Source organism: Sebastes fasciatus, chromosome 23, assembly GCF_043250625.1.
Source record: "Sebastes fasciatus isolate fSebFas1 chromosome 23, fSebFas1.pri, whole genome shotgun sequence".
Classification (NCBI taxonomy): domain Eukaryota; kingdom Metazoa; phylum Chordata; class Actinopteri; order Perciformes; family Sebastidae; genus Sebastes; species Sebastes fasciatus.
In genome coordinates this window covers 730,357-754,819 of record NC_133817.1, presented here as the reverse complement: position 1 = coordinate 754,819, position 24,463 = coordinate 730,357, and the positions used below count along the sequence as shown (strand labels likewise).

General features: G+C 45.9%; 1 protein-coding gene across 2 annotated transcripts in view; it reads right to left on the bottom strand.

Moving 5' to 3' along the window:
* arhgef39 (Rho guanine nucleotide exchange factor (GEF) 39) overlaps positions 1–24,463 on the bottom strand; it is a 50,673-nt gene that overhangs the window by 24,719 nt on the left and 1,491 nt on the right. For both annotated transcript variants that reach the window (XM_074625616.1, XM_074625617.1), the window contains exons 3-6: positions 17,293–17,413; positions 14,349–14,467; positions 5,492–5,562; positions 696–824 (exon numbers count right to left, since the gene is read on the bottom strand). In XM_074625616.1, the coding sequence (XP_074481717.1) occupies positions 696–824; positions 5,492–5,562; positions 14,349–14,467; positions 17,293–17,413 (440 nt within the window). The remainder of the gene's footprint in view (positions 1–695; positions 825–5,491; positions 5,563–14,348; positions 14,468–17,292; positions 17,414–24,463) is intronic.

Below are 24,463 nucleotides of genomic sequence, written 5' to 3'. Positions count from 1 at the left end.
CCAGCCCGCACCAACACATCCGCAAATACACACAGGCTGCATATCCCAGAAAAAAAACACACACACTCATGCATTCATATCCAACACACACACACACACACACACACACACACACACACACACACACACACACACACACACAGACACACAGACACACACACACACACACACACACACACACACACACACACACACACACACACACACACACACACACACACACACACACTTTGGCTTCCTTTTTATCTGCTGGTCCGCAAGATGAGGCTGGGCTCTAATTGGTCCTGGGGGAGATTGGCAGGGTGAGCGGAGTAACGAGGAGGCCAGACAAACAACAGGAGGGGGAGTGGCAGAAGAAAAGGGCCACCGCTCCACAAGTAGAGAGGGAAGCACAATGGAGGAGGGAAACAAATGAGCGAGAGGATGACATTCACTCCGCTAACAGTTAGCAGTAAAGCTCTATTAACATAGCGGGCTCAGTGTGATGTGCAAAAGACTTCAGTTTCCTGCAGGAAGTCCAAAGAATCCCACTGATTAAAAGCAACTCTCCACCTCCTACGTCTCTCTCCATCCTTAACTTCATTTCCCTCTTTCCCTCTTACTCCCCCCCCACCCCGAAGTGTCCCAAAGGACATGGAGCAGTAGATGCAGTGGTGGGGGGGGGATGAAAGGAATATGTGATCAGAAGCTCTAACCTGCAGCCGACACCTTCGTCTTTCGCCCTTTCAGCAGTTTCTGCACACGGCAGAGCTGCAGGTGGTTCTCATGGCGCCGGGTATTGTTCTGGATACGCTGGGACACCTCGCATATCGCAGTCACCGCCCCTGAAGGAAACACACACAAACACAGATTTGTACTGCCATGCATTGATGCATATCCCGTCTGAGTTATAATACAATATCTCTGGGTAGATTACAGCATCGGTTAACGGACAGTTTTGCATCAATGTGATGAAGTTCAATGGAAAATGTCAATTAATAAATAAAATCAACGGGGATTTGGACAATTATTATAATTTATTAACGAACAAAATACACAATTAATTTGCCTTTCTCAAAGCCACCAGACTCCATTGACAGAAACAGTCATTTTACCTCACTTTTAATTGTAAAACTCACAGAAACAAAATAAAACTGTCTTAGTCTCCGATGTTCCAACAATCACCAACGCTGGTTTCCTTCTACAGAAGTTCGGCTTTAGTAGTTTTAATTATATATTATAAGCTGCTTAGAGCTAGAGTTAGGAAGTTAAACAACTCTTTAATATCTATTTTACTGTGAAAACATCTCCTTAAAACAACTGGATTTATTTCACAAGATTCCATTTGAACGCGTCATGATAATGTTATAACTGACCTTCACCCAATAGTTTACTAAATAGAGATTAATGTAGTTCAATGCAACCTCTGTTAACGCAAGCTGCCATGTCACGTCTACGAAGAGCTGCAGCTTTCTCTCAACTAAAAGTTGATGAGTTTATCTTTTAGCGGTGACGTACGGACAGAGAGGAGCAGCAGCCAATCAGTAAACAGAGATCCTGTGACTCCTGTCCTGTGACATGTTGACCCGTGTTACAAAGAATCTCTTCCTGCCTGAAACACATGAACACGCCTCCGAATGTTTATTAGTGCGGCGACGCTGCCTGGTGTGTTTTCTGCGTCGTCTCCATCAGGCTGCAGAATAAGTGAATAGTTACCGTGGCAACAGGGGTCGCCAAAGCTTCTTGATTTTAATGTGAAGAAAACTAAACCAAACTGTTCTTTCTAAAGTTTGGATCATTACTTAAGAAATAAACTAATAAATAAATATCAAAGCACAAAGGCACGGTGAAGACCTGAACACAAGGGACTGACATCCACCCGTTTCGGGCGGCTGTAGCTCAGCGGGTCGTCCTTTAACCACAAGGTTGGCGGTTCGATCCCCGGCTCCTTCTGTCTGCATGTCGTAGTGTCCTTGAGCGAGACACTGAACCCCAAGTTGCTCCCCGGGAACTTTACAGCAGCCCACTGCTCCTAAAATACTTAGGTCAATGCAGAGGTTAAATGTCATGTATGTATGTACTATGTTATAAAGGTTTAACGGTTTAAAGAGACACCCTCGATGCTCTCTAAATACACTGGGTTGACTATAGATGACCGATATTTGAGAGTTTAATAAGATCTAATTAGGATATGTCGGCCAATGTTAACATTTTCTTACTTACTAAGAAATGCACCAAAGCCTGTTGCATCCTACCAAATGCTGCCCAGGTACACAGAGAGAGACCTGTGGAGCAGTTGGGATCACTGCTTTAAGATCTCACTCAGCATCGCGGCCTGATTCTTCCTGATTTCATCAGCGAGCTCTTGCAGAGAACTTAGCAGTGCAAATTAAAACATCCCGAGAGGCCTGATTGGGCCTGATGGTCCGCTGAGAGGGTCGGGCTCGGAGCTGTGGTTCAGTGTGTGTGTGTGTGTGTGTGTGTTGGGACGCCTTAGCATGGTCGTATTAATTAGAGGGATGCTGGTCTCCACCACAGCTGCCCTTGTAGCCTATTATCCATCCACGGTCTTTCTGCAAATCAGCTGAGCTGTCAGTCTGTAATTGTATGCAAACAACAGCAGCCCCCAATGAGCACGGCTTTCCTCCAAAGTGTCACCACAACAGCAAACCATCTCCACCTCAGCTCCTGTACAGCACCCTGCTGGCAGTTAACAACCATGTCTGTTCAAAATCTCATCACTCCATCAAGTGTGTGAAATTGTCAGAATTAGAATGTGAATTCTTGAGTTATGGCCAAAAACATGTTTTATGAGGTCATAGTGACCTTGACCTTTGACATATGCTGCCTTCAGATGGGGTTGTGTTTACTGTGTTTACGAGTTGGGTCCATATGAACGCCCCCCTCATGTCGTATTCACGACCTCGCCAGAGGAAAGTTTCTGAACGCTCAGAGTTCACGACTTGTGACGTGTTTGTTGACGTTGTCAGAAATGGCGGAGGCCACGGAAGTTAGTTTTTTCGGCGCATAATAAGTTAAAATATTGTAATTTTAGTCGTAAATTGTTTTTCTTGGTAATTCTATAAACTGTCTGAGGAAAATGTTGATATTCCCAACGACCTCATCTTCTTCCTCTGTCATTATGTCTTCACATTTACTGCATCATGTTACCCACTAGCTGTGACACCGACAGTAACGTTAATATTGTCGTTGCTTAGCAGCGTTGTTCTTCACGACTTAACCACCCGAACGCCACACATATCGTGTACACAACACAGTAAACACGACCCCATTTGAAAGCACCAATAAACATAATGCATCCAGCCACGGCCGGCGCAGAAGCATAAAGAAGCCAGTGCACCTGCATGGGTTTAATGTTATCTTAATAAATTGATGGAATGGAATAAAAAAAATGATCAGGAAATATCTGATCCTATTCTACGCAAAAGACAAATCTGACGAAGTCAACCAACTTTCAGTTCTTTACAGTTTTCCAAACTATAAACTATAAACAGGAGCGATACCCAGAGTATCAAATCTAAACAATGTTCAATGTAAATCCCTCAAACTGTCGCTGGATGAACCGTATTATTCCACATGGACAGTATCTGCATGTAAAGAAAACTTTTTTGTACAAAGCTTTACAATCAGAACAAATAGGCAAATCATGAAAATAGACAGACGCATCCAATTAGTGCGCTGCAGCCGTAATAACGTCTGTTGTTATTTTGGACGCGTTAATGATGTCGTTCTAAATGTTTACAAACAGATGGATTCTAATTTCAAGCTCAACTTTTTCCTGCTTTTTTTTTTTGTTGCGAGCTGAAAGTCGGCGGATGAACTTGATCCTCCGGGCGACGTGTCTACACTAAAATAATCACGGCCTAATTGGCTCGCTTAACTTCACAACAATTACAATGTAAACCCAACAAGGCATCCGTGTAGACTTTTCCTCCCTTTGTTGTACGTGTTTGGAATATCTTCCATCGCCTGCTTTAGAAAAACAACAACTCCTAATTACGGTATTCTTCAGCTGAGTTCTGGCCGAGGCATTAATAATACATCCAGCCCATTAGACATTCTGAAGACATCTTCCACGCCGCTTTATTCCATTTATTCACTATTTAGACAGTGTTTGACTACACGGCACGAGGACTGTTAACTTTTATTGTTAAATCTCTGACGGAGTCGGAGAGTTGCGTCAGGTCAGACTCGGTTACGGTTACTACAGCGGCGGCGGAGTCGGGCACATTGGAGCGTCGTGTTGAAGCGGGGCTGATGAAAACTCCTGAAGCAACGCAATTACAACAATTAAATCCAGCCTGAATGCACTGCGAGGGGAAAAGGGGAGCTTGGGGGGGGTAAAGAAACAAAGAAGAGGAAGAGCAAACTGACTGGGAGCAGCACAACAAGAGAAAACAACAACAACAAAGCCTCTTGTGATTCGATCTGCTAGTTTGCTTAATCATATACAATGTGATTTGTCTGGAAGTTCTTTTTTAAATAATTCCCTTTACAATACAACCAGGCTGACTATAGGACGTTCTCACACACACACACGTGCACGCTCACACGCATACCAATAAAAAGCAGCTGAGTTTAAAAAAAGGCTCTCTAATGAGAAGAGGAAGAGGCGATGGTGGAGCACATTTAGATATGTACCTTCATCTTAGAGTCAGGGGCTGTTTTAATTTGTAAGCAAAGGCAGCACACCAGCAATGAGATTTTAATTGATACACATAAATAATTCCTTGTGTACATTCGCAACTTGAGTCAGATTCGCTGTTTATTTGACGATTGAAATGAGTCATTATCGGGATCCGTGTTGATGTTGGAAGATTTTATTTATTAATATAGCTCCCCGCTTAATATCCTCTGATCCGCTCCCAATTAATTATGTCAAAAATCCACATCAAACTAGAACTTACACGCACATTGAGCTTTGCCTCGCTTTCATTTTCTCTACTAGCCAAAGCGCCGCGGCGACAATAACAACAAATGAGGAATGAAAGGGAAATGGAGCACTTTCCTTTGTTCCTCAAATGAAGATAATGAGGGCTGTCTTTCACTGTGACGGAGTCTGACTGCTCAGATGAAAGTCTGCACAGGTTGGGGCTTTTTTATTTGTGTTCCTGCTGTTGGAGGACTGGCCTTACATTCTATAATTGCACAGCTTTACTTAACTCTCCTGTGCTCCAAACTGCTTGTCACAGGTAGGAAGAGTTCCACTGTGAGTGAACCAAAAAGTCTTTTGTGAGTAGCGATGCAAAGCACATCATCACCGCACGCTCATCACTTGTTGTTAGGTTGCCGTCGCTGACAAACCCACGACTATCCTGACAGGAAGAGGTGACAACAACATCAACCTCAGCTTCACACGTGTGCAAATTTTGAGCGTGCATCTCGTAGACGCCACTGTAAAAAGCACTCAGGGTTAATCTGCAAGATATTTTCCTTGAAATGCAGTGAAGTGATTATTGAGGCAGCGGCACGATCAGAGAAAGACACTCACTTGAAAGCTGCTGAAACTCTGGGTTGTCTGGACTCGTGTTGGCAGTCAGGTCCTGAAGGAAGTGTTTATACCTGAGGAAACAGAAAGTAAACAAGGTCACCGTGTGTTCACTGGCTAAAAATATCACCGGAGGAAGTGTAAACTGGAAGAACAAACACATTCGGTGGAAGTGAGTGAGTCGGGCTTTTCATTTCCATCCGACGTTCCACCCGACCTCCATCAGAACCACAGCTACTGTTGAACAGTACATTCTCTGTCCCGTCGCTGCAGACTGCATGTAGGGAAACAGCGAGCGGTGCTTTACTAAACGCCCCTCAGAGGAAGCCAACAGGCCAGAAGATGTACACACAGTCTGATTTAAGCTGCTGATTGATGCAGATGGAGAGAGCAGGTTGAGCTTTGAAGTAGTGTTGATGGTGACGACCTCTGACAGCTGGAACATGATGAGATCTGCTGGTTTTACTTGAGCCCTCCACAGACAAGTTGCTCGGCAGAAAGCAAATGAAACACTGACTATTACTCCATCCAGAGGTTATAAATGACGAGTGAACTGAAGAGCCATGAGAAGGAGACATATCGCGCTCATTTTCAGGGTTCTACTAGAACATGTTTACATACTTTAATGTTTTCTCATCTGTCTGCCTGTATATAGCTATATCTGTCTAAAAAGTTGGTTTTCACGCCGGTCTCTTAAAGGCCCCCTCACAAAAAAGCTGTAGATTCGGCGTTTCTCACAGGTTGGGAGTCACTCAACACATTGAGAAGTAGGGATGCACCGATACCGATACTGTGCTCATGTACTCGTACTCGCAAAACGGCTCCGATACAACGGCACCGATACCACTTTACGGCAGCGTGACGTTAACCTCTCATCACCATCTTTCGGGTCCTATCGCACGTGCTTCACCTCCCCGACGGTGCGGGTGAGACGGGCCAGTGGTGCGCCCGACCCCGCGGGGCCGGCATCCAACCTCAGCCCCTCACTTTCATTGCTCCACGGGGTTTTGCTTGCACCCTCTGACTTGCGCGTGCGTTAGACTCCTTGGTCCGTGTTTCAAGACGGGTCGGGTGGGTTGCAGACATCGCCGCAGACTCCTGGCGCCTTTTACGTGTGCCGAGCCCCGCCCTGGGGGCACGACGCGGTCGGGGTGTACTAAAGACATTCCGCCCCGGTGACATTTTGGCCACGAGCCTTTCCAAGCCGACCTAGAGCCGGTGGCGGCGCACCGCCTCGTATGCGGAACTCCCTAGCTGTTAACGAGGGTCTTTAGGCACAGAGAAGTACTCGTATCGGTACTCGGTATCGGAGAGTACCCAAATGTAAGTACTTGTACTCGGTCTGAAAAAGATATGGTATCGGTGCATCCCTACTATGTCACCTTTAAATGAAAACTAATAAACATTCAGCCTGATTAAGAAGATAAAAATCAAAGCAACAATTCAGAAAATAAAATCAATTTGTGGTGAAATGAAGAAACTTGTTGTCCCATTTCAGTTTCATCTAAAGTAACGGTTGTGAAGAGTGTCAGCTTCCTCAGAAATCTTTATCCTTTTTACTAGGATGATGTGACCTTGAAGTGCATTGACAATTGACATTGATTTCCACTGTGTCTGTCTGCCTTCAGCAGCCCTCTTTGTGCAGTCTGGGCTTGTTTTAGAGACACGCTGGTGCCACTGAGAGAGGCTATTAGTGATACCAGCAGACTGCACACCACTGCTGCTGGTCCACGTGGTGGCATGAGTGGGATGTGACATGTGTTGGAGAGTGACAACAGCGTGGTGTGGTAGTGTTTGTGTTTGTATAGACTAGAATATATAACAACACAATGTGGATTCTTCAAGCTGCACTCCACTGAATTTTAAAGATTTCAACACCCAGCGATTCTGTAACATGACATCTTTATCAGCTGTCAGAATCTTTATGGTCTTGAAGACCTCTATTCCAGAACAATGGCTACATGTAGTGGTCGGTGAGAATCCCACCCCGACTGAAATCCAGACTTAAAAAACATAGTTTTCAAGGTCTGCACTGACCACAAACCATTCAAACACCACATCAGTGAAACAGCAAGACAAGAGAGTGAATGAGAAGAGAAGAGGTCAAAGGTCACCGAGCAGAAATCAGTGGACGACCGGGGGAAAGATCAATATATAGAATACTCATATCTGACACCAGAGACTACCGTTCCCCCCCCCTCCCATATACAACCACCTGTTCACCAGACTGGAGTTTCATACTTAGCTCATGTGATAGCAACCATCTCCATGGCAACTGAGCAACTCCATCTGCTGAAGAAGACCATGAGGTGTCGTTGGAAACTTTGCATGAAAGTAACCTGGTCAAGTGTGTATGTAGGAGGAGGAGGAGGAGAGGGAGGAGGAGGAGGAGGAGGAGGAGGAGGAGGAGGAGGAGGAGGAGGAGGAGGAGGAGGAGGAAGAGCAGGAGGAGCAGGAGGAGGAGCAGGAGGAGGAAGAGTAGGAGGAGGAAGAGCAGGAGGAGGAGGAAGAGCAGGAGGAGGAGGAGGAGGAGGAAGAGCAGGAGGAGGAGGAGGAGAAGGAGGAGCAGCAGGAGGAGGAAGAGTAGGAGGAGGAAGAGCAGGAGGAGGAGGAAGAGCAGGAGGAGGAAGAGGAAGAGCAGGAGGAGGAGGAGGAGAAGGAGGAGCAGCAGGAGGAGGAAGAGTAGGAGGAGGAAGAGCAGGAGGAGGAGGAAGAGCAGGAGGAGGAAGAGGAAGAGCAGGAGGAGGAGGAGGAGAAGGAGGAGCAGCAGGAGGAGGAAGAGTAGGATGAAGAGGAGGAGGAGAGGAGGCGGAGGAGGAGGAGGAGGAGAGGAGGCGGAGGAGGAGGGGAGAAGGAGGAGGAGGAGGAGGCGGAGGAGGAGGGGAGAAGGAGGAGGCGGAGGAGGAGGGGAGAAGGAGGAGGAGGAGGAGGAGGGGAGGAGGAGGAGGAGGAGGAGGAGGAAGAGGAGGAGGAGGAGGAGGAGGAGGAGGGGGAGGGGAGAAGGAGGAGGAGGAGGAGGAGGGCATTGTTCTTGTAGTCGATTACTTGTTGGAAATGAAACGGAAGCTAAACAAGATCCAATTAAGCCTCCTTCAATTAAGAGACGCTTAAAAAGAGAAATAATTCCACTTCTTCTTCTTCGTGTCTCGTCGTGTCTTTTCTTGTAATAACAAATACATTACAGGCATTATTAGCGATGGATGCCCTCGTTCTTATTAAGGAGTGGAGACGAAAATCTAATTAAAGCAACCGTGCAACAAAAAGGGAACACTCTAATGAGCATTATTACGGCACATTTCAAATAATGTAAACGGATCTCTCTCGTTTAGCTGCCCTGTCCCGCTCATTAGCAGCACAGCAAAGAAGAGATAATGAGACAATAACGTAATCTGAACCATATTTATGACAGTTCAGATATTCTAATGAAGAATGCAGCTTCAGAAAGCATGCGCTGGCGGAGGGATGCGCCTGCTGCCGCTGCAGCAGGAGCTGCTAATTCCTTTATAATATGCAGATGATATGCAGGCTTCTTCTCTCACTCTCTCCTGGCAGACATGTCAGGTCATTTGGGCATTTGCACACACGTCAGTAAAGAAAAGAGATGGAGGAAATATCTGTCTAATTATTTTGCTTCCAATACATGCATTAAGGATTCAAATTTGTAATTAAGAGACAAGATGCACTGGCAGGCTTCTGCATGGGTTAGTGAACATGGCATGGGCTTGTGGGTAATTACTCAACTTTAATAGCTTAAAAGGAAAGGAATGCACATCCGCGGTAAATACAGAAGGCTGGAGATACTCCGCTGTCCAAACTTGAGCAATTAAAATGTAATATGAAGTGACTGTGAAGAGCGTCTTATCTCCCTCTGAAAGGGTGACTAACGGGGATTTACTCAAAGAGAAAGGAACTCTGTGTAAATGTAGACATTAGGAAACACTTTTCAGTCAAACTGCCAGAATGACTGGAGCTTTTATTACTGCTGCGTGACTCAACTCAAATCAGAGAGAGAGTTAGAGACGACAGTTTTAACTTCATATATTGCAGGCAAATAATTAGGTCTGCCTCATGAACCTTAATGATCGGAATCATCAGTCGAGATACAAACCTGTCAGCTGAAGCATCTGACTCGTATTTCTCCACTCCGTCATTGTTCACAGAACAACACAGGAACACAGGACGTGTTACTGAAACAGAGAAGGTGATGGAAGACGGGGACGGAGCAGCGTGATATGCTCCGATGGGAAATGGACTGCACTTGTAGAGCAGTTTTAACCTCAGTAGGACAAAACGCTTCACTGGAACAACAATAAGGATCGCTGCTTGCCCGGGACAAGGAAAATGCCACGTCGGGCTGGTAAATCTAGCAATTCACTTACCCGATCAGACAAGTGGTAAAAAAGAATTACACGTTGTTCCACGGTATTACACGATGTTACACGGTATTGCACGGTGTTGCACGGTGTTGTACGGTGTTACACGATGTTACACGGTATTGCACGGTGTTGCACGGTGTTGCACGGTGTTGCACGGTGTTGCACGATGTTACACGGTATTGCACGGTGTTGCACGGTGTTGCACGGTGTTACACGATGTTACACGGTATTGCACGGTGTTGCACGGTGTTGCACGGTGTTACACGATGTTACACGGTATTGCACGGTGTTGCACGGTGTTACACGATGTTACACGGTATTGCACGGTGTTGCACGGTGTTCGGGCATACACCGATTAAATTACTAAATTACCGTTGTTATGTTTTTTTAAATTATTTTTAGAAATAGAACCCATTTAGTTAATTAACGAATCAGCGTCTCCTTCGCACATCCACTTTATGTTTTGTGTGAGCAAATCTGATGCTTTTTTAAATGTTGGGTATTTAAAAAGAGAAGAAAAAGCAGAAGCTGTTCATGTTGAGTGACCCCGTCTCCCAAACCTCGAAACATCTCAAGCATCCTCCGTTAATTAAGAGCTACTTGGACAACACTGATTCAGGTCCATTCATGAATCATTTAAGTCGACTGGGTCAGTTGGTTATGAAGAGCTCATATTCAATCATCCATATCTTGAACTTCTCTTCTCAGTGATGAAGTGCGGTCTCTTCGTTCAGGGTCGATAGAATCAACTAATGATTCACGCGACAATCTCAACACCATAATTGAGGCACTTTTGTTTCATTGCGAGCCTCACTTCCAACTTGGCAATGAACTAACGGGGTCAATTGACAGACAATGCAACACAAATCATTAATGGAGACACAACTCTACCTGCAGACCACGGAGACGAGCCACTTAAGAAAAGGCTATGATTTTCAGAATCTCTCTAAAGAAATTAATCAATGCTCCGACCTTGTGTTGGAGAACCTCGCTGTGTTCAGCTGCTGGAGATGATGAACTACCTGAGCACATAAAGCAGTCAATTTGAAATCCCACCTTGACAATTGAAAGACAAAATCAAGCGCGGCCAGCACAGCCACAAACATCTCAATGCTCAGCAAGTATGACAATGACCCCGAGACCTGTGGAGTTGTACGGCCTTTACATAGAGCGTGTTCAGTGTCTACACGGAGCCAGCCACTGGGCTGTTCCCTTGTTATACTAAATGGTGCTCAGCTTAGAGCAAATATATCCCAAGGCCTCCAAGTGCTGCCATCTCCACGAGAGCCGCATCTCTATTATCGACACAAACACGGCCAATACGGGCGGAGAGGGCTGCTATTCACCGCCACAATCAACTCGAGACCCCATCACTGTCATAATGGTGATCTCAGTGGGGAGGACGCCAATGACTGCTCCAGCCGGCTCTAGTGAATGCCACTTAATAAAAGCAATGATTTTATTCCTCCCCCAGCAGCAACATAAGTATCCACACTCCGGGCCCTACTCGCCATCCATCATCCTTGAATGGCGATAAGTGACAACAATTTCCTGCTATTCCCAGCCACGGAGCCGGAGCAAGGTAAGGCGCCAGCCGTAGATGATTATCTAGCCGTGCCACTTAAAATCATCATACAATTAGACACATCCCCCGAGTCTCCCGAGTTTCACCGAGGACGACAGACGAATCAATGACGATGATGGGAAGTGCAGAGGAAAAAGACGGAGCGAGAGAGGGCCGAGCCGGAGAGAATGAGGCCGACTGATTATGTGTCAGAGTCAAATACAACAGTGGTCAGCATCCTGGTATGAGAGGAGGAGGGGACGCGCATTTCCCTTATTGGTTAAAGACAAAGTTAACAGGCCTCCCACTAGTACAGACAACATTCACAAGATAGTTACGATGGCCTAAAGATTTAAGGAAATAATAGCAAGCTCCTGGAATAATCGTTCTGAAATATCTAGGGATGCACCGACACCGATATCAGTATCGGGTATCGGGTCCGATACTGTGCTCATGTACTCGTACTCGCAGAACGGCTCCGATACAATGGCACTGATACCACTTTACGGCAGCGCGACGTTAACCTCTCGTCACCATCTTTCGGCTCCTATCGCGCGCGCTCACGCTCCACCTCCCCGACGGTGCGGGCGAGACGGGCCGGTGGTACGCCCGACCCCGCTGGGCCGGGATCCCACCTCAGCCGGCGCGCGCCGACCCTCACTTTCATTGCACCACAGGGTTTTGCTTTCACCCTCTGACTCACGCGTACGTTGGACTCATTGGTCTGTGTTTCAAGACGGGTCGGGTGAGTTTGCAGACATCACCGCAGACCCCTGGCGCCTTTTACGTGGGCTGAGCCGCGGTTGTGGCGCACTGAGGACAGTCCGCCCCGGTCGACAGTCGCACCGGCAGCAGGGGGCCCCGTCCCTCCCCGGCGGGGAGAGACGGCCTCGAGCATTTCCAAGCCGACCTAGAGCCGGTGGCGGCGCACCACCTCGTATGCGGGACTCCCCAGCCTGCCGTGTGTCGCTCACACCCTCCAGCTGGCTGTTGCCGAGGGTCTTTAGACACAGAGAAGTACTCGTATCGGTACTCGGTATCGGGGAGTACCCAAATGTAAGTACTGGTACTCGGTCTGAAAAAAAGTGGTATCGGTGCATCCCTAGAAATATCCGAGAGAAAGCTGCGTTCCAGAGTTCCACATTATCCCGGATGTGTAGGAAAAGTAGAAAATAGAGTGAAGGCGATCCTCTGTTGTGTGTAGAGGAGAACGTGAACGTAAACGAGGTATATAGTATCGCGTGTCTCAGATGTTAAGGTGAAGGGTCAGCTCATCTCAGAGACAACTTCTCTCTTCCATGATGGACGGATGTAACATTGAGAGGGCTCGACTGTACATCTGGAGAGATGAGAACATGAGAAGGGGCCTAATTAAGATACAACCAAGCAGCTTGATAAACCACTGTCACACATCTAGCGGCACTGCGAAGCACGTTTCAGCCCATCTCTCCTCGTTCCACTAATTAACGAGCAAGATCAAGACCGCATGAAATTACAGCCAACAAAAAACTTAACAAAAGAGATTTTGACAGTTTGTGGACAGTCTTGAGTTCTTACATGGGAGCTACATCAAATAATAATAATTACATCTGTCACAGAGACTATACGTTACAACTGCTGAGAGGAAAACAACTAAACAGAAAAAAGCACAAGTCAAGCATGAAATCTGTGACCCGTCTCCAGCGGTGCTCTCGACGGTGGAACGGAACCGCCGGAACACCTCCACAAAACAGGAATATCTTATAGAACTTCAGCATCAATTACAAAGTAAACTCTCTAACACTGTAAATGATCATCAATGTGTGATGTCCCATTCTTCCCTGTGTTTTAGGGAATGCCTTTGAGGTTGTCTGAGCTGTATATACGTACAGTAGGTAGTGATAATGTACAATAGGGACGACGCAGATAGAAGCACAACACTGATGCAGGTGGAGTTATTGATGTATCTTATTATCGGAGGCAGGATATCATTCGTCCCTACTTGCTTTCCTTTCCATGTTGTTTCATAATGCTGTGTCTCTGAGGGTTTATGGCACCGACACACGCATCATGGAGGCGTTCACAGCTCACAGAATATGACCTATTGAAGCTGCTGGGGAGGGAACGCTTCAGGTAGTTGACAAAATGTTTATCATAAATTCCCAAATAGTGGCTGAGGCTTTAATTTATCTCAAACACGTTCAAGTTCAGTCGGACATTTCCCCGTTTTCTGATCTCTTCCTGTTTCCATTAATAGCAATGTGCACGTCTCTCCATTTCATGAAGATCGTGTCTTTCTCACTTCAATGCAAGAGATCAGGTCCAATGTGGTCTAGCAATGCATTTTCACAAATGGAATACGTGTTTGAGTTAAGTGGGTTTCAGACATGCTTTCACAACAGTAAGAGGTGCAAAAAGAAACTGTGATCGGTCGCTCAGCAATGTAAATTAAGTTTCCCTTAACTTTCCCTTTAAGCTCCGATGCAGAAGCTCTGAATCAGAAGCTAACTTCAGCGTGGTTCTGCTCTGCGCTGCTCAACCTCCCGGCTCAGGCATGTTTAAACTGACTCATAGCAGCAAATGTTGTGGAGGGCAAATTACTCATCTGTGAGAAAATCCTCCGCACAGTCCCGGTGGAAAGATTGTGCCAAAATGTTTTGTCTTTGTTGGATATATATTTTTGTACTTGTGAGACATGCAGTATTTGATTCTGAAGCATGATGTATTGCCACAGCAGCTACTTTCACCGGAAAACAGTTAGCAACACTGAGCTGGGTTTTTCAGTTGGATACTTTAAACTCATATCGTACTCTTTCTGGTTTCTCCAATGTTGCCTATCCAAGCTTTGACTCCAACTCAACCCAACAGGTTTATTTAGCTATAGGGGAAAAAGAAACGTAACATCGTGGCCTTTCCATTTAAACAGAAAACAGATTCTTACTGATCGATCCGCTGAACGGGAAGTTGAAGTAAGTCCTCGAGCTTATGGTTGCTGAACTCTGGCCGGGCTTCCTGTAGTTTCTTAAACCGTCTGAAGGCCTTGTTCTTCCTCAGCTGGATCTAAGAACAAACAAACAAATCATTGTGAAGTTATTACTCTCAGAGCCGTACTGTACTAAACACACAGCTTTGTGCTTTGCAAAGTGACATTGTCTGTTGGGTTGTTCACTAGTTTGGGATTAGATTGGGATCAAAGTCTCTAATTAACACGTGCAACATTAAAATCACCCTCCAACTATCCAAGAGAAATCACATCCAAACAGACTTCCCCTGCTCCCACCCTGAATGCTCCGTACACACTGAACACGTCCTGTACACGGTGTGTTCAGTCTAGACTTCAGGTACTACACCTTGTTTTATGACACTCTCTGACTAGCAACTAATCAACAGGAACATAACGGACTGAGTATCTGGACTCACTAGGAGCTGTGTTGTTCATCTGCATGCAGCTTGTAGACCAGTGATGGACATGATGTCACAACCAGAGACGACCCCTGAATCTCATGTCACTTTTCTAGAAGCGTACACTCTGCCTGACAAGACCCCCCAAATCATCTTGTTGTCACTCAATATGCTGGATTGCCAGCTGAAGTGTGAGGAGGTGGAGGGGGGCTGTAGATGTTATTAAATATGCATTTGCACATCATGTCAGCATGAGTATATGTCAACATTCAGATGACAAAAAGCCTTATCTTGTCATTCCCGTAAATCATCAGAATAAACATTGCTGCTGTATTTAAATAGACCTGAGAGGAGAGAGCTTTAAAAACAGCACTGGATGCCACTTGACTTTAGATGCCAGCTGTGGTGTGTGTGTGTGTGTGTGCGTGTGCGTGTGCGTGTGTGCGTGTGCGTGTGTGTGTGTGCGCTGCTCGCATACAGCTGTTTAGCTGGTCATTATGCCCGTGGCAGCTAGTGTTGGACGTGGTAAGCAGACAGGTGGTGAGTAAGTAGAATGATGGGGACGGTGTGAGAGGAATCACTTATCAGGTTGAGGACGTGTCGTAGAGACAGAAAGAGTTGACAGGTTGGATTCAGTGTTGAAGTAGAAACACAAATGTTACAGCTGCGTTGTACATCGGCAGCCCCAAAAGACAGAAAGGCGTATAGTTAGCATGATAACTCAGATGACTTCAGTATGACGAGAGAGAGGAGAGCTAGCATCGTATGAAGAACACACCAGAAATACACAACACATTTGTACTGCATGCAAAAAAACTGCATGTAATTATCATAAAGTGGGCATGTCTGTAAAGGGGAGACTCGTGGGTACCCATAGAACCCATTTACATTCACTGATCTGGAGGTCAGAGGTCAAGGGAACCCTTTGAAAATGACCATGCCAGTTTTTCCCTCGCCAAAATGTAGCTGAACTTTGAAGCGTTATTTAACCTCCTTCACTACAAGCTAGTGTGACCTGGTTGGTACCGATGGATTCATCAGGTTCTCTAGTTTACTATGATACCAGTAACTTCACTGTCCAACCAACCAAAAGACTGAATAGCGGCCAGGCCCAACAGCGGGCCGTTGGATTTTTAAAAAGGTTAATTAAAAATCCATCCAGTGTTTTGGAGTATCACAACACATAAAATCACAATACTCGTGTATTAATACTTTCCTACACCCATAGTATTTAAAAAGGCTATCTTTTAAATGGAGTCCGGTGCAGTGGTCGCTCCACATAAAACAAACCGGTGCTACGTGACGCCACATCCAGCAAACCTCACAGAGAACAATGAGCTCAAAACACAAAAACACAAAAACACAAAAACACAGAACCCGTGAGCCCGTGAGCCCGTGAGCCCGTCAGCGTGTCGTTCACTACCGAGCAGGTTTGTAACCGGTACTCACAACACTGTCTTCTTGCCTCCAGTATATTTTTAAAAAAAACAACCTAATCAGACTGATGTGTCAAAGGTTAAACTCATGAAGGCACTGAGTGGGTTTCTACTGTTTAGATAGAAGACCGATCGCTGGTCACCTGAGTTAACTAGCACACCTGTCACTACAACACGCTTCCCTGTTTCACTCAATTATAATGGATGTCGATCTGCAGGAGGATCAATGAAAACTTGCGGGGCTTGGTCCATAATCAATGCAATTAGTCCGTGTTCTGCAGACACATCCTTACTCTTAATTAAGACAATATTATCTTGGCAGCTTTGATGCAAAGCTAGCAACAGGACGTCTCTGCTGGAGCTCCCAGCAGGCCAGCCCACAAACAAAGATGCCTCTGGTACCGCTCCGCTGGGATCACATCGGTCCACCGGGTCACCAAGTGATGTATGCAAATTTGTGAGGGTGTAGTTTTACAGTATTTAAAGGAGTATTATCACCTCTAAAGCTCACTGATTAGTGAACACTTTAGGAGGCGTTTAGGATGCTGGAACCTTCTGCCAGTTCCTCCTCTCAGTGTCTCCTGCTATAGAGCTGGTTGCCACATGCAGTCAGGTTTCAGTTTAAGTCTCCATACAGGCATCATGGTGTCAACCTCACTGAGACACTGCAGTCACTACACACAGTCGCTGTTCACCAGGTATTCATTTGGAGTTCATAAACAAACACATAATCAATTAATATGGATTGGACATGGATGGAAGAACTGCCATGCTCTGCAGCAGGACATACATGAAAGTGTTCCACGGCATCACCGACAGCAGTGGAATTGATTGTGTCAGCAACAAAGAATCCAATAACCACATACTGTATGCATTTGTTATTGTGTATTATTCAGTCCAATAACTGAGGAGAACATTGGACAATTTCCCCACGAGGGATTATTAAAATCTAATCACAAACTAATGTAATAAACAGCTTGTGAAATGCTCCAAAGAGTGTGACACATGAGGTGTGATGATAAGCATGTGGAAGTACTGTGTTCCTACCCCGAGCGCTTTGCTGGCATTATAGATGTTGTCCACGTAGGTGTTGTAGTGGTGCAGATGTGGACAGATCTGCTCGAAGCCTCGGCCGAAGTAGCCGTTCTCCAAATGGACCAGCAGGGATCTGCAAAAAACAGACAGGTTAAAACGACGGGATGCATTTTTATTTCATGTAGAGGAAACCAGGACAATAGCATGTATTAGCCCCGTAGAACAAACATGAGATAACGGCTCAATCTGGTGGAAAACAGTAAAAAGTAGTGATGTTACGTGATGTGCCGAGGCTTCGGAGCGCGTGTCGAGTAATTCAGGAAGTTTTCTGTGAAGCTTGTATCGAGGCTCGTATCGTTTTAGACCAATGACGTCATTGAAGACGCCCGAAGCAGAAATACAAATGAGAACTTATTATTCCTGAATAAAAACCAATAATAATTCCTTTATTTACACAAGCACATTCACTGCCCTCTGCTCGGTTAAACCACTGCCACACATCTGGAATATATCTACCTGTGTTACTCTATTTGACCGACAGGTGAAGCCCAGATGAAATGAACCCTTTAGTGAACCAATTTGCTGGAGAGCTTCATGAAGCTTCATCTCGCCATCCTCCGTGAAAAGGACCCGCTCGCTCTGTCGATATAAACGGCTCATTCTAAGGTAACGAGAACACTGATGATTAAACACTGAAGAAAACGTATTAGTTCCATTTCTGCAGATAAATCCCGTTAAACGCTACATACTGTTCCTTTAACAATTAATCAATTATTAAAGTAGTTGGCGATTATTTTTCAATTAGTCGACCAATCATTGCAGCTCTAATTGTAATCGCGATACTGGTCAGAAATAATGCAATTTGTTTTATTCCTCACATGGTTTGGCCCTAAATCAAATACACACCACGCTGACCTACAGCCACTGTAACTCATGGAGTCACTGTCAATCATCTTCAGGGCGTGCAAACAAGCAGGCACTCATTACTGAATCACAAACAACAGCCTTAACTCCAACACGGGACACGGCAGAAGTAACCGTTCCAGTATGTGTGCCATATTTGTTGTGCATCACAGATCCTTGACACATTCATTTCAAAGTGCCCCCCAGTGAGCATTTAGCCTCCAGTCAAACCGCATTGGACTTTGAGTTAGTGCACATTACTGCCTGACAACGCACCGCTGCTCTGCATCAGTGGAAGGAAGGAGCTCAAATAAGGCGCGATCACATCTGAGGCGTCGTTTCCAGCAAAGACACACATGTGTTTAGAGGAAGTGCGGAGGCTGAGCAAAGTTCAGAGGGTTTGCTTCCCCTCCGTTAATGGGAGGCTGAGCAGGCGAGGCTCCGCGGTGTCATCTGAAGGCCTCTCCCTGTGGGTGACGTAGTTACTGGGACCAAGACGGTGGGTCTACCTTCAGGGCACGCCGGGCCACTTTGTAGTGAGAACACGCCGGCTGAACTCGGGAACAAAACAACTGGATCAAGGCGGAGGCAAAGCAGTCGTTCAAGCCTGTCAGGCACATTACAGTAACACGGATGCAATTGGTTGGGGGTGTTGACACTTGTGAAGGAGCTTGTTATCCAAACTTAGAGGAAGTACCACACACACACACACATCCTCCTCTCTAATGATGTTCCCAGAGACTTCTGGTTGGTACACGCTGTAAGAAGGAGCACTTTGCCGTTGAAGTTGATTTAAATAGATTTTAATGAAGTTGTGCGCCAAGGTAGCCTCTGTTCATAATCAGGAGATGCAGGAGCAGCCGAGAGAGTTCTAACGAGGGCAAAGGGCGGGAAAAACTGTGTTTCCGCTTTTTTTCTCTCCCCCTCTCACTGCCAGAGGCTATTATGATAAATATGAAATTATGGATTACATTTTTTATACTTTTTTTTTTTTCACAGCAATTAAATTGTCTGGCCATCAGCAGCAGCAGGATGGAGATAACATTAGCATTCTGCGTGTGTCACGTTAATCCACATTAATTCCGAGCAGTGGCGACATCTGGGGCGGATACAACCTCGACCAAACAATTCAGGCCAAGGCGCCTTCATTTGGAGGGAGGGAGGACGGGGTGGTGGGGGGGGGTCTTCAACAGAGGAATACTAATTGTTAGGACACAGTGTGAGGATCCGCTGAACATAAATGACTACTTAATGAAATAAATAAACAGAACCACGACTCACTGATGAGGAAACAAAGCAGCGTGTTGTTGCTCTACATGAACTGTATGATGTGATTCACGCTGTGATGACTCGTGTCCACGTCTGATGTACACCTATTCTCATTGTGACACCCAGTGCTGGTTCTCCTGACTGGATCCACTGGTTCCTGGTTGTCATGTTAGCAGCAGCTGGGGATAATTGGGTTGCTCCTTCTGCTGCCTGCTTCTCCACAAACAGTCAGAAGCACAATGAATGGCAGCACGGCATATCAATACATCTCCTTTCCTTACGTAACTCAACAAACGCCTAACGAAGGCAGAATTCATTACTACAGTACTATTCCCACTGCACTCTGGAGTTAAGTAAATAAAGACAGAAACATCAGATGAATATATATACCTCCACTCTGCACACGCTTGTATTACTATCAGAGAAGCATGATGCTGTGCAGACTGAGCCAAGGTTTCTGCCATTCAAGTGCGTTCTTGCTGCATTGTGAGGATCAACAACTCATCTCAGGAATCAGTGCCCAGCTACAAGAATCATCTAATGAATATCTCTCTCTCTCTCTCTCTTAATGTTCCTCTGATGAAGATGTCGATGTGCTTAGCGAGGCTGGGACTCTTCAGCATTCAACATCCAGCTGGAAGTATAAATGTGAGCTCCATCAGAAACATCAGAGCCACTGTAGGTAACAAAAAATAATAATTACGGAGCCAGGAGAGGGAGGTTAATATCCAGAGAAAGAACTCAGAATTACCCAGATTAAAGTCGTACATTTATGAGAAAGAACTCACAAATGTGTGAGATTATAAAGTACGCAGCCCCTCTAGACCCCGAGGAGAAACTTTTATTAATTCGTTCCCTCAAATTACTATTTCGATATTGACAGATTCAAACTTCCCGGATCAATAACTCATAACCGAAACATTATTAAAACACCAACGAGGGCTCTTTCTAACCGTAGTTTTAATCACAACGAGCCGTTAGTCCTCCGAGCTGGACACATCACACCGGTCTCTATGTGCAGCCGGCTGTGAGACGAGTGGTCAGGAAGTGTCTACAAAGTGCAACGCCGGAAAAAGATGCTAGAAAAATTAGGGATGAATCGATAACAGTATCGGGTATCGGGTCCGATACTGTGCTCATGTACTCGTACACGCAAAACGGCACCGATACCACTTTACGGCAGCGTGGCGTTAACCTCTCGTCATCATCTTTCGGGTACTATCGCGCGCTCACGCTCCACCTCCCCGACGGTAAGGGCAAGACGGGCCGGTGGTGCGCCCGACCCTGCTAGGCCGGGATCCCACCTCAGCCAGCCCTCATGGCGCCACGAGGTTTTGCTTGCACCCTCTGACTCGCGCGTGCGTTAGACTCCTTGGTCCGTGTTTCAAAACGCGTCGGGTGGGCTGCCGACATCGCCACAGACCCCTGGGGCCTTTTACATGGGCCGAGCATCGCCCTGGGCGCACGACGCGTTTGGGTCGCACTGAGGACAGTCCGCCCCGGTGACACTTTGTCCACGACCCCGGGAAGCACCTTCGCCCCGAGCCTTTCCAAGCCGACCTAGAGCCGGTGGCGGCGCACCGCCTCGTATGCGGGACTCCCCAGCCTGCAGTGTGTCGCTCACACCCTCCAGCTGGCTGTTAACGAGGGTCTTTAGGCACAGAGAAGTACTCGTATCGGTACTCGTATCGGAGAGTACCCAAATGTAAGTACTTGTACTCGGTCTGAAAAAAATTGGTATCGATGAATCCCTAACAAAACAGAGAAGGAACAGAGAAGGTAACAACAACAGTCTCTGTTTAGCAGACGGACGGAGGAGGCCAACGCTGCAACAGAGGCTTCGTTTAGTGACACACATCCTGACGAAACACAAAAAACCCTTGGCCTATGACGGGATTGTAATAGAAGCGCTGAGTGAACGTTATTAAAGGGACCATAGAAGTAAGACAGGAATCATGTCTGCTATTGGCGACGTACGACTCGCTGCTACAGTATGTGTAGCTCTCGGCCACTTTCATTTTGTCAAATTAGCTCTCAGAGGAAGAAAAGGTTGGAGACTCCTGGTCTGGAGTGTCCTCGTCCTCGCTCTGCCTTTCAAAGGAAAAGAAAGGATTTCCATCTGACAGTGACAATATCATTCTCATTTAACAAAAGAAGTTCTCAAATGTTAAATGTTGTCTAAACACAAGCAGTCGTACAAGAACTAAATCAGGAACTATCTGTTCAGGGAATATGAAAACCATTCACATCCGGTACTCGGTGTTATGGACACATTTGGGTCACTACCACAACGATATGTGTTGTTGGGAGGTTGCTGACAGACACAGCAGCCAGTTGATTATACTGAGCCTGTTTAATGCATCCAGACTTACAGTGTGTAACACTTGATGTTTCATGTGACAGATGGATGAGAAAGTCACCCACATATCCATCTATGAGAGCTAATTACCACCACTGTTATTATCACTTATCCTTGGCACTCTCACGCAGATCTTCTCTGTATACCAAATGTCAGAGGAAGAGAGAAAAGAATATGTGGAAATCTATAATCAATCACTGAGCAGCGGTAGATCAGTCTAGCACTAACACACTGTCTCTCCATGGACCGCTTTTTAAATGGAGTGCTTGCCATTATGTTTCAACCATTGATTCAATAAGGAGCTCATAATGAAGATGTATGGGAACTGCGGAACCATTTATCCAATACATCAGACTGTGTAATTCATACTTCAATCTTCATTGTGGCACTCTCAACAAGAAAGCCTGTCAGTCTGCAGAGGATGAGAGCCGGGGGGAAGCCACACACCGCTCGTTATTTAGTCAGGAAATGGAACTCCCAATCAAAGGTAGCCCGACGACGCACTCCACAGTTTGTAGAGCTGTGCAGGAGGGCTGGGCGGTATCCAGGTATCAGGTATGCCGGGGTATTTAGACATTCTCACGGTATGATAACCATCTCAGAAAAGATCACAGTCTCACGGCATCATGGTGTACGGCATTACAGAGGGCTGTCAAAGTTAACCTGCTAATAACACTAATTCATTTTAACGCCACTCATTTCTTTAACGCATTAAAGCAACTTGTGATTTTCAGTTTTAAAGCGAGAGTGAAGATCCTGGTATCAAAACCTGATGAATCCATCGGTACCAACCATGTCATATGATGTTGTCGGCATGGAGGTTAAATAACGCTCCAAACGTACGCTAAACTTTGGTGAGGAAAAATCGGCATGGCCCTTTACAGACATGCCCACTTTATGATCATCACATGCAGTTTGGGGCAAGTCATAGTCAAGTCAGCACACTGACACACTGACAGCTGTTGTTGCCTGTTGGGCTGCAGTTTGACATGTTATGATTGGAGCATATTGTTTTATGCTAAATGCAGTACCTGTGAGGGTTTCTGGATCAATATCTGTTATTGATTGGTGTTGTTCAATGATTTACTATAATAAATATATACATACATTTGCATAAAGCAGCATATTTGTCCACTTCCATGTTCATAAGAGGATTAAATACTGGACTAATCTCCATGTTAAGGTTCAGTTTGACTGTGTATGTTTCGTCTGTTAGACTGTGTTCAGACTGTGGACTGCAAATCAGATGGGTTCCTCAATTTAGAGGCTGACCATTCACATTGCACGCCTGCCGCTATTACGTGATTGCTAACAGTCTCACTCCCAACTCATCAAATAGCGCCGCTTGGCCAGTGCCCCTCGGCATCAGAGACCAACGTACGGGGAACCCCTCTTGTGTTACTTTTGGACGGACTGGGGACGGCGTGTCAGTATAGGCCCCTTACATGCATAGTGTCCTTTCAAAATAAACTTCTATTTTCACAGGAAGTTAGGTTGAGGCAACACAACCACTTAGTTAGGGTTAGGAAACGGTCGGGGTTGACGTTAACGTCACTGACTAACGAGTCACGTGACTAACGACTGATGTGACTCACGGGGCTGGCGATAACGAGTCACAAGACTGACGTGACAAAATCAGTCAACATTACTTTTAGTTTCACACGGAGCACAAACACCGGCCTCCTGGTTGAAAGTCCTGTATTTGTGTGACCCGTCCACCACCACTCCCTCCCGCCCTTAGCGGACTCTCACACTATGAACTACGCCACTTGCTCCGACTCTTGAATAACTTCGCGGATGGGTTTACATTGGAGTTAGTTGAAAGCCCGGTTCATCACATACTGTCGCTTAAGGGTGCCTCCGTGTGCCGTTATCCACTGCCCAATCAGCGGTACTTGACGAGTTGGACCGGGTTGTAATTGAGGAGCTTTGTGGGTGCATGCGGATGTTGGCGAAGCCTGGCACGAGAAGCACGCAACGACGGGTGTTAATCAAGGTACTGTACATACAGTTTACTAACTTTAGTGTTTGATCCATCCAAGGATGGTAAAATGCCTCAGAGGCTTTTTTCTGACGATACTAAATATTGTTATCTTAAACATAGAGATGATCAAAGTTTCAATCTTACCACCTTCAAACAAACATTTCAGTTTTGGGCGTCAGCTTTCAGAAACCCGTCATGATATTGATTCATAGGTACCATCGCTGAATGCAGTGCCTTAGCATGAACACATGTACCAACTTCAAACATCAACCTTCTTATTTATCAAACCAAACTTGTTGAAGTCTTTCAAGTGCTCTTGGAGATTTGAGTTTTTACAGCACCTTGACAGCAAGATCAATCTGACGTCTAGACACGCTGCTGAGATCAGCTTCTCTCAGCTCGGACTTCCAATCGGCCACCCCCCCGCCCTCTGAGATCCTCAACGGCAGGTCAGGTAGGATACCAGAAGGTTTTTTTTTATGGTAACAATAATGCTCTTCACTTGTGATATCAGCTGGAGTAATTCTAGCTGATGTGCATTAACGTGTCCACCAGGGAGGAGAACACCTCTACACTGCAGCACACTATCACTGACTCCTGCTAATGGTGGAGATAAGGACTATATGCTTTGGTAAACTAAGAGTTTATCTACACTGCATTCTTAAGCT